Source organism: Salvelinus namaycush, unplaced genomic scaffold (assembly GCF_016432855.1).
Source record: "Salvelinus namaycush isolate Seneca unplaced genomic scaffold, SaNama_1.0 Scaffold407, whole genome shotgun sequence".
In the NCBI taxonomy this organism is placed as follows: Eukaryota; Metazoa; Chordata; class Actinopteri; order Salmoniformes; family Salmonidae; genus Salvelinus; species Salvelinus namaycush.
Genome location: NW_024061086.1, coordinates 21,603 through 32,701, shown reverse-complemented (window position 1 = coordinate 32,701; position 11,099 = coordinate 21,603). Strand labels below are relative to the sequence as shown.

At 46.2% G+C, this 11,099-nt stretch overlaps 1 protein-coding gene across 1 annotated transcript; it reads left to right on the top strand.

Annotated features, from left to right (window-relative positions):
- Nucleotides 1-5,786: 5,786 nt before the first annotated feature.
- Nucleotides 5,787-10,875, top strand: LOC120041106 (muscle, skeletal receptor tyrosine-protein kinase-like). The gene is made up of 4 exons (XM_038986073.1): nucleotides 5,787-5,872; nucleotides 6,319-6,467; nucleotides 8,292-8,488; nucleotides 10,204-10,875. Exons 1-4 carry the CDS (start codon nucleotides 5,787-5,789, stop codon nucleotides 10,873-10,875), a joined length of 1,104 nt encoding a protein of 367 aa, XP_038842001.1.
- The last annotated feature ends 224 nt before the right edge of the window (nucleotides 10,876-11,099 follow it).

The following is an 11,099-nucleotide window of genomic DNA, read 5'->3' as shown; positions in this document are numbered from 1 at the left end:
GTACAAATACCTAGGTATCTGGCTAGACTGTAAACTCTCCTTCTAGACTCAAATTAAACATCTCCAATCCCAAATTAAATCTAGAATCTGCTTTCTATTTCGCAACACAGCCTTCTTCACTCACGCTGCCAAACATACCCTCGTAAAACTGACTATCCTAACGATCCTTGACTTCGGCGATGTCATTTATAAAATAGCCTCCAACACTCTACTCAGCAAACTGAATGCAGTCTATCACAGTGCCATCCGTTTTGTCACCAAAGCCCCATATACCACCCACCACTGCGCCCTGTATGCTCTCGTTTGCTGGCCCTCGCTACATATTCTTCGCCAGACCCACTGGCTCCAGGTCATCTATAAGTCTTTGCTAGGTAAAACTCCACCTTATCTCAGCTCATTGGTTACCATAACAACACCCACCCATAGCACGCGCTCCAGCAGGTATATCTCGCTGGTCACCCCCAAAGCCAACACTTCCTTTGGCCGCCATTCCTTTTTTTTTATTCAAAAAGTTTTTTTTTTCTCTGCTGCCAATAACTGGAACGAATTGTAAAAATTTCTGAAGTTGGAGACTTATATCTCCCTCACTAACTTTAAGCATCAGCTATCTGAGCAGCTTACCCATCGCTGCAGCTGTACACAGCCCATCTGTAAATAGCCCAACCAATCTACCTACCTCATCCCCATACTGTTTTTATTTAGTTTTTTGCTCTTTTGCACACCAGTATTTCTACTTGCACATCATCATCTGCTCATCTATCACTCCAGTGTTAATGCTAAATTGTAATTACTTCGCTACTATGTCTTATTTATTGCCTTACCTCCTGACGCCATTTGAAAACACTGTATACAGATTTTTTCTATTGTGTTATTGACTGTATGTTTGTTTATTCCATGTGTACGTGTGTATAAAGCGTATGCTATTGTTTGTTTGTGTGTGTGTGTGTGTGTGTGTGTGTGTGTGTGTGTGTGTGTGTGTGTGTGTGTGTGTGTGTGTGTGTGTGTGTGTGTGTGTGTGTGTGTGTGTGTGTGTGTGTGTGTGTGTGTGTGTGTGTGTGTGTGTGTGTGTGTGTATGAGCCTATGTTTGTGTTTCTTCACGGTCCTCGCTGTTCCCGAAAGGTGTTTTATTTAATCTGCTTTTTAAATCTAATTGTACTGTTTGCATCAGTTACTTGATGTGGAATAGAGTTCCATGTAGTCATGGCTCTGTGTAGTACTGTGCTCCTCCCATAGTCTGCTCTGGACTTGGGGATTGTGAAGAGACTTCTGGTGGCATGTCTTGTGGGGTATGTATGGGTGTCTGAGCTGTGTGTTAGTAGTTTAAACAGACCTCTGGTGACATGTCTTGTGGGGTATGCATGGGTGTCTGAGCTGTGTGTTAGTAGTTTAAACAGACCACTGGTGGCATGTCTTGTGGGGTATGTATGGGTGTCTGAGCTGTGTGCCTGTAGTTTAGACAGACCTCTTGTGGCATGTCTTGTGGGGTATGTATGGGTGTCTGAGCTGTGTGCCTGTAGTTTAGACAGACCTCTTGTGGCATGTCTTGTGGGGTATGTATGGGTGTCTGAGCTGTGTGCCAGTAGTTTAGACAGACAGCTCGTGCATTCAACATGTCAATGCTTTTCATAAATACAAGTAGTGATGAAGTCAATCTCTCCTCCACTTTGAGCCAGGAGAGATTGACATGCATATTATTAATGTTAGCTCTCTGTATACATCCAAGGGCCAGCCGTGCTGCCCTGTTCTGAACCAATTGCAATTTTCCAATGTCATTTTTTATGGCACCTGACCACACGACTGAACAGTAGTCCAAGTGCCACAAAACTGGGGCCTGTAGGACCTGCCTTGTTGACAGTGCTGTCTAGAAGGTAGAAACGAGGGCCTGTAGGACCTGCCTTGTTGATAGTGTTGTTAAGAAGGTAGAAACTAGGGCCTGTAGGACCTGCCTTGTTGATAGTGCTGTTAAGAAGGTAGAAACTAGGGCCTGTAGGACCTGCCTTGTTGATAGTGCTGTTAAGAAGGTAGAAACTAGGGCCTGTAGGGCCTGCCTTGTTGATAGTGTTGTTAAGAAGGTAGAAACTAGGGCCTGTAGGACCTGCCTTGTTGATAGTGTTGTTAAGAAGGTAGAAACTAGAGCCTGTAGGACCTGCCTTGTTGATAGTGTTGTTAAGAAGGTAGAAACTAGAGCCTGTAGGACCTGCCTTGTTGACAGTGTTGTTAAGAAGGTAGAAACTAGAGCCTGTAGGACCTGCCTTGTTGATAGTGCTGTTAAGAAGGTAGAAACTAGGGCCTGTAGGACCTGCCTTGTTGATAGTGCTGTTAAGAAGGTAGAAACTAGAGCCTGTAGGACCTGTCTTGTTGATAGTGCTGTTAAGAAGGTAGAAACTAGGGCCTTTAGGACCTGCCTTGTTGATAGTGTTGTTAAGAAGGTAGAAACTAGGGCCTGTAGGACCTGCCTTGTTGATAGTGCTGTTAAGAAGGTAGAAACTAGGGCCTGTAGGACCTGCCTTGTTGATAGTGCTGTTAAGAAGGTAGAAACTAGGGCCTGTAGGACCTGCCTTGTTGATAGTGCTGTTAAGAAGGTAGAAAATAGGGCCTGTAGGACCTGCCTTGTTGATAGTGCTGTTAAGAAGGTAGAAACTAGGGCCTGTAGGGCCTGCCTTGTTGATTGTGTTGTTAAGAAGGTAGAAACTAGGGCCTGTAGGACCTGCCTTGTTGATTGTGTTGTTAAGAAGGTAGAAACTAGAGCCTGTAGGACCTGCCTTGTTGATAGTGTTGTTAAGAAGGTAGAAACTAGAGCCTGTAGGACCTGCCTTGTTGACAGTGTTGTTAAGAAGGTAGAAACTAGAGCCTGTAGGACCTGCCTTGTTGATAGTGCTGTTAAGAAGGTAGAAACTAGAGCCTGTAGAACCTGTCTTGTTGATAGTGCTGTTAAGAAGGTAGAAACTAGGGCCTGTAGGACCTGCCTTGTTGATTGTGTTGTTAAGAAGGTAGAAACTAGAGCCTGTAGGACCTGCCTTGTTGATTGTGTTGTTAAGAAGGTAGAAACTAGAGCCTGTAGGACCTGCCTTGTTGATAGTGTTGTTAAGAAGGTAGAAACTAGAGCCTGTAGGACCTGCCTTGTTGATTGTGTTGTTAAGAAGGTAGAAACTAGAGCCTGTAGGACCTGCCTTGTTGATAGTGCTGTTAAAGCAGTTCGACACATACAACACAGAGTTACATATGGAGTAAAACAAACATACAGTCAATAATACAGTAGAAAAATAAGTCTATATACAATGTGAGCAAATGAGGTGAGATAAGGGAGGTAATGGCAAAAAAAGGCCATGGTGGCGAAGTAAATACAATATAGCAAGTAAAACACTGGAATTGTAGATTTGCAGTGGAAGAATGTGCAAAGTAGCGATAGAAATAATGGGGTGCAAAGGAGCTAAATAAATAAATACAGTAGGGGGAGAGGTAGTTGTTTGGGCTAAATTATAGATGGGCTATGTACAAGTGCAGTAATCTGTGAGCTGCTCTGACAGCTGGTGTTTAAAGCTAGTGAGGGAGCTAAGTGTTTCCAGTTTCAGAGATTTTTGTAGTTCATTCCAGTCATTGGCAGCAGAGAACTAGAAGGAGAGGCGGCCAAAGGAAGAAATGGTTTTGGGGGTGACCAGAGAGATATACCTGCTGGAGCGCGTGCTACAGGTGGGTGCTGCTATGGTGACCAGCGAGCTGAGATAAGGGGGGACTTTACCTAGCAGGGTCTTGTAGATGACCTGCAGCCAGTGGGTTTGGCGACGAGTATGAAGTGAGGGCCAGCCAACGAGAGCGTACAGGTCGCAGTGGTGGGTAGTATATGGGGCTTTGGTGACAAAACGGATGGCACTGTGATAGACTGCATCCAATTTATTGAGTAGGGTGTTGGAGGCTATTTTGTAAATGACATCGCCGAAGTCGAGGATCGGTAGGGTCAGTTTTACGACGGTATGTTTGGCAGCATGAGTGAAGGAGGCTTTGTTGCGAAATAGGAAGCCAATTCTAGATTTAACGTTGGATTGGAGATGTTTGATATGAGTCTGGAAGGAGAGTTTACAGTCTAACCAGACACCTAGGTATTTGTAGTTGTCCACATATTCTAAGTCAGAACCGTCCAGAGTAGTGATGTTGGACAGGCGGGCAGTTGCAGGCAGCGATCGGTTGAAGAGCATACATTTAGTTTTACTTGTATTTAAGAGCAATTGGAGGCCACGGAAGGAGAGTTGTATGGCATTAAAGCTCCTCTGGATGGTTGTTAACACAGTGTCCAAAGAAGGGCCAGAAGTGTACAGAATGGTGTCGTCTGCGTAGAGGTGGATCAGAGACTCACCAGCAGCAAGAGTGACATCAGTGATGTATACAGAGAAGAGAGTCGGTCCAAGAATTGAACCCTGTGGCACCCCCATAGAGACCGCCAAAGGCCCGGACAATAGGCCCTCCGATTTGACACACTGAACTCTATCAGAGAAGTAGTTGGTGAACCAGGCGAGGCAATCATTTGAGAAACCAAGGCTGTCGAGTCTGCCGATGAGGATGTGGTGATTGACAGAGTCGAAAGCCTTGGCAAGGTCAATGAATACGGCTGCACAGTAATGTCTCTTATCGATGGCGGTTAGGATATCGTTTAGGACTTGCTCTGAAACCAGATTGCATAGCAGAGAAGGTGTGGTGCGATTCGAAATGGTCGGTAATCTGTTTGTTGACTTGGCTTTCGAAGACCTTAAAAAGGCAGGGTAGGATAGATATAGGTCTGTAGCAGTTTGGGTCAAGAGTGTCCCCCCCTTTGAAGAGGGGGATGACCGCAGCTGCTTTCCAATCTTTGGGAATCTCAGACGACACGAAAGAGAGGTTGAACAGGCTAGTAATAGGGGTTGCAACAATTTTGGCAGATAATTTTAGAAAGAAAGGGTCCAGATTGTCTAGCCCGGCTGATTTGTAGGGGTCCAGATTTTGCAGCTCTTTCAGAACATCAGCTGACTGGATTTGGGAGAAGGAGAAATGGGGAAGGCTAGATAGCTCCTTTTTTCCCAAGAGGCTAGCTACTTATCTCATTAATCCCCTGGACAGCATATAGCATTCCTCCTGTATATGGAGACTCCTGGGAACAACAGCTAGCCAACAACTAGCCTAGTGTAGCGTGGGACAGAAGTATAAATAAATATATAAACCCTCTCACACCCTCATGATGACACCTCCTTCCAAAACCCCTTTACAATCCCCAGACCCCCCCCCCCCCCCTCCCCTCCTAACCCGGCCCAAAATAGAGCAGACAGGGACTGGGACTGGATATCAGCTGCATCAGATCATGGGTCTGATGTGACGCTTCCCTCCCTTTAGCCTCCTCAGTGGGTCAGCAGAGACTGTCAGCAGAGACTGTCAGCAGAGACTGTCAGCAGAGACTGTCAGCAGAGACTGTCAGCAGAGAGAGACTGGTAAAGCAGATATTCATAACCCCTTCAAAGAGATCCTGTGTCCCAAATGACAACCTATTTCTATAGGGCGCTACTTTTGACCAGAGTCCTATGGGTGCCATTTGGGATACAGCCAGAGAGAGTGCTGTTGACTGTACCCAGGAAGACAACACAGGAAATGGTGCTGAAATTAAATGGCACGAAGACCAACTACGGCCCAGCTGATTTCTTTGGTCTAGCTCCCTGAATGGCTGCCATTACGGGTCAACTGGACACATGCACCCATACTATAAAGTCATTCCCATAGCAGATCCATCATGGCAGGCTGATTCGGCTGACTCCCATGTTAAACCATGCTACTGATCCCAGGTCAGCACCTCAGACCCCCAGAGGATCCATCATGGCAACCTGGACCCACAGTTAAACAGATGGATGATAGGTCAGCACATGGGTGGTTCAGCATCCCAGACACCCAGAGCATCACGAGTCCTTCACCATGTAGAAGTGATCGATTAGGTTTAGGAGTCCTTCACCACGTAGCAGTGATGGATTAGGTTCAGGAGTCCTTCACCACGTAGCAGTGATGGATTAGGTTCAGGAGTCCTTCACCACGTAGCAGTGATGGATTAGGTTCAGGAGTCCTTCACCACGTAGCAGTGATGGATTAGGTTCAGGAGTCCTTCACCACGTAGCAGTGATGGATTAGGTTCAGGAGTCCTTCACCACGTAGCAGTGATGGATTAGGTTCAGGAGTCCTTCACCACGTAGCAGTGATGGATTAGGTTCAGGAGTCCTTCACCACGTAGCAGTGATGGATTAGGTTCAGGGTCTATATGAGGTCATTACATTGTATATCTGTTATTACTGTGTTGTTCTATTCCTCAGAGCCCCAGGTCTCCAGCCCATCAAGCCCTTCACCATGGTAGCAGTCAAGATGCTGAAGGAAGAAGCATCCGCTGACATGCAGAACGACTTCCAGAGAGAAGCCGCTCTCATGGCTGAATTTGACCACCCCAACATAGTCAGGCTACTAGGTGAGTTAGTTTGACCACCCCAACATAGTCAGGCTACTAGGTGAGTTAGTTTGACCACCCTAACATCGTCAGGCTACTAGGTGAGTTAGTTTGATCACCCCAACATCGTCAGGCTACTAGGTGAGTTAGTTTAACCACCCCAACATCGTCAGGCTGATAGGTGAGTTAGTTTGACCACCCCAACATAGTCAGGCTGCTAGGTGAGTTAGTTTGATCACCCCAACATCGTCAGGCTACTAGGTGAGTTAGTTTGACCACCCCAACATAGTCAGGTTGCTAGGTGAGTTAGTTTGACCACCCCGACATAGTCAGGTTGCTAGGTGAGTTAGTTTGATCACCCCAACATAGTCAGGCTGCTAGGTGAGTTAGTTTGACCACCCCAACATTGTCAGGCTACTAGGTGAGTTAGTTTGATCACCCCAACATCGTCAGGCTACTAGGTGAGTTAGTTTGACCACCCCAACATAGTCAGGCTGCTAGGTGAGTTAGTTTGACCACCCCAACATAGTCAGGCTACTAGGTGAGTTAGTTTGACCACCCCAACATCGTCAGGCTACTAGGTGAGTTAGTTTGATCACCCCAACATCGTCAGGCTACTAGGTGAGTTAGTTTGACCACCCCAACATAGTCAGGCTACTAGGTGAGTTAGTTTGACCACCCAAACATAGTCAGGCTACTAGGTGAGTTAGTTTGACCACCCCAACATAGTCAGGCTGCTAGGTGAGTTAGTTTGACCACCCCAACATTGTCAGGCTGCTAGGTGAGTTAGTTTGACCACCCCAACATCGTCAGGTTGCTAGGTGAGTTAGTTTGACCACCCCAACATTGTCAGGCTGCTAGGTGAGTTAGTTTGACTACCCCAACATTGTCAGGCTGCTAGGTGAGTTAGTTTGACCACCCCAACATCGTCAGGTTGCTAGGTGAGTTAGTTTGACCACCCCAACATTGTCAGGCTGCTAGGTGAGTTAGTTTGACCACCCCAACATCGTCAGGCTGCTAGGTGAGTTAGTTTGATCACCCCAACATTGTCAGGCTGCTAGGTGAGTTAGTTTGACCACCCCAACATTGTCAGGCTGCTAGGTGAGTTAGTTTGACCACCCCAACATCGTCAGGTTGCTAGGTGAGTTAGTTTGACCACCCCAACATTGTCAGTCTGCTAGGTGAGTTAGTTTGACCACCCCAACATTGTCAGGCTGCTAGGTGAGTTAGTTTGACCACCCCAACATCGTCAGGTTGCTAGGTGAGTTAGTTTGACCACCCCAACATTGTCAGGCTGCTAGGTGAGTTAGTTTGACCACCCCAACATCGTCAGGCTGCTAGGTGAGTTAGTTTGATCACCCCAACATAGTCAGGCTGCTAGGTGAGTTAGTTTGACCACCCCGACATTGTCAGGCTGCTAGGTGAGTTAGTTTGACCACCCCAACATAGTCAGGCTGCTAGGTGAGTTAGTTTGACCACCCCAACATTGTCAGGCTGATAGGTGAGTTAGTTTGACCACCCCAACATTGTCAGGTTGCTAGGTGAGTTAGTTTGACCACCCCAACATAGTCAGGCTGCTGGGTGAGTTAGTTAGTTTGACCACCCCAACAGTCAAGCTGCTAGGAGTTAGGTTGGGGGATGACCCTTAGTGTGCGCTGTAAGTCATGCATGTCATCCTGGTCCCCAGAAACCAGTGTCACCAGAGTAATTCCTTAGTCGCAGTGACACTGTAGTTATTCTGGTAACACACTATGTTTACATCAGAAAGGTCAGAGGTTACAAAGTATTTGGTTTGTATGCTATGAGGCAACACTAGCGTGTGTGTGTGCGTGTCCTCTCCTCCAGGTGTGTGTGCGGTGGGGAAGCCTATGTGTCTGATGTTTGAGTACATGTCTTACGGAGACCTGAACGAGTACCTGCGCCGCCGTAGCCCCACCCAGCAACACAGCCTGAGCCAGGCCAGCCTATCAGGACGCAGCTTCTCCTCCGAACTGGAGTTGGGGCCACTGTGCTGCGAAGAACAGCTGTTCATATCCAAGCAGGTGCAACAAAACGTTAATACACATACCGTACCAGTCAAAAGTTTGGACACACCTACTCATTCAAGGGTTTTTCACAATTTTTACAATTTTCTACATTGTCGAATAATAGTGAAGACATCACAACTATGAAATAACATTTGAAATCATGTAGTAACCCAAAACGTTTTAAACAAATCAAAATATATTTTAGATTCTAAGTAGCCACCCTTTGCCTTGATGACAGCTTTTCACACTCTTGGCATTCTCTCAACCAGCTTAACCTGGAATGCTATTCCAACGGTCTTGAAGGAGTTCCCACATATGCTGAGCACTTCTTGGCTGCTTTTACTTCACTCTGCAGTTCAACTCATCATAAACCAGCTCAATTGATTTGAGGTTGGGTGATTGTGGAGGCCAGTTCATCTGATGGTTAAGTGTGCCTTGAATTCTAAATAAATCACTGACAGTGTCACTAGCAAAGCGCCATCACACCTCCTCCTCCATGCTTCACGGTGGGAACCACACATGCTGAGATCATCTGTTCACCTACTCTGCGTCTCAAAAAGACACGGCGGTTGGAACCAAAAATCTCAAATTTGGAGTCATCAGACCAAAGGACAGATTTCCACCGGTCTAATGTCCATTGTTCATGTTTCTTGGCCTAATCAAGTCTCTTCTTCTTATTGGTGTCCTTTAGTAGTGGTTTCTTTGCAGCAATTCAACCATGAAGTCTTGATTTACACAGTCTCTTCTGAACAGTTGATGTTGAGATGTTGCTGTTACTTGAACTCGAATTTGGGCTGCAATTTCTGAGGCTGGTAACTCGAATGAACTTATCCTCTGCAGCAGAGGTAACTCTGGGTCTTCCTTACCTGTGACAGTCCTCATGACATCCAGTTTCATCATAGCACTTGATGGTTTTTGCGACTGCACTTGAAGAAACTTCATGTGATAATGATGGACTGTCGTTTCTCTTTGCTTATTTGAGTTGTTCTTGCGATAATATGGACTTGGTATTTTACCAAATTGGGCTGTTTTCTGTATACCACCTCTACCTTGTCACAACACACCTGATTGGCTCAAACGCATTAAGAAGGAAAGATATTCCACAATTTAACTTTTAACAAGGCACCCCTGTTAATTGAAATGTATTCCAGGTGACTACCTCATGAAGCTGGTTGAGAGAATGCCAAGAGTGTGCAAAGCTGTCATCAGGGCACAGGGTGGCTACTTTGAACAATCTCAAATATAAAATATATTTTGAGTTATTTCATAGTTGTGATGTCTTCACTGTTATTCTACAATATAGAAAATAGTAAAAATAAAGAAAAACCCTTGAATGAGTAGGTGTGTCCAAACTTTTGACTGGTACTGAAAATATAACATTTTTCTTTAATACAACATTACAATACAGACAATACAAATGTTAATATTCTTATCATTTCCCATAGAAAAACATGAATCACTTAGCCGCCATGCTAACAGACAGTGTTAGGCTAATAGTAGGGAACTGTTAGCATTTCCCATGTAAAAACATGTCAAACTTAGCCACGATGCTTATACTAGATTACCACCAAAAACAGTTATTACTAAGACAGGAAACTTTTAGGATTTCCCATAGGAAAACAAGAGACATTTAGCCATCAAGCTAACACTAGCTGGGCATGTACAGTTGTATATTTTCATGATGGCTAATGCTACCAAGCTAACCCTTGGTTTCCCATCCTCTTCGCCAGGTGGCGGCGGGCATGGCGTACCTGTCAGAACGTAAGTTCGTCCACCGCGACCTGGCCACCCGGAACTGCCTCGTAGGAGAGGAGATGGTGGTTAAGATCGCCGACTTCGGTTTATCCAGAAACATCTACTCTGCTGACTACTACAAGGCCAATGAGAACGATGCTATCCCCATCCGCTGGATGCCCCCAGAGTCCATCTTCTACAACCGTTACACCACGGAGTCGGACGTGTGGGCCTACGGGGTCCTTCTCTGGGAGATCTTCTCCCACGGCATGCAGCCGTACTACGGCATGGCCCATGAAGAGGTCATCTACTACGTTAGAGACGGCCACATCTTGGCCTGCCCTGAGAACTGTCCTGTAGAGCTGTTCAATCTGATGAGACTGTGTTGGAGCGGACACCCCACAGACAGACCCAGCTTCAGTAGTATCCACCGCATCCTGGAACGTATTCATGAGCAGACGTTGAGACCGGCCATGCCGACGCCAGAGTTAAGGCCATCTTTATCCACTCTACCAACCCCAGAGTTAAGACCCAATCTATCCACCCAGCCATACCTGGAGTTAAGACCCACTCTATCCACCCTGCCAACCTTGCCTGCCCTGCCTAACCTATCTCCCTTTTCCCCCCACCCTGCCCTGTGCCCTGTGCCCGGGGCCGTAGCCAATTGATTGATACGGCAAGCTGCCAGGCATTTACTCAAATGTACAGTCATTAGTGATTTTAATAGATCCTGTCCCTCCCCAGAGCTAAGATCTCTGGATCCTGTCTCGTCTCGGACTCAAATAATGTTGGTCAGTACAGGGGGCACCATTGTTCAACTGATTCATGGTGAAGAAGACCAGCGATGGTAGACATTAATGTTGTTGATCAGTACAGGGGGCATCATTGTTCA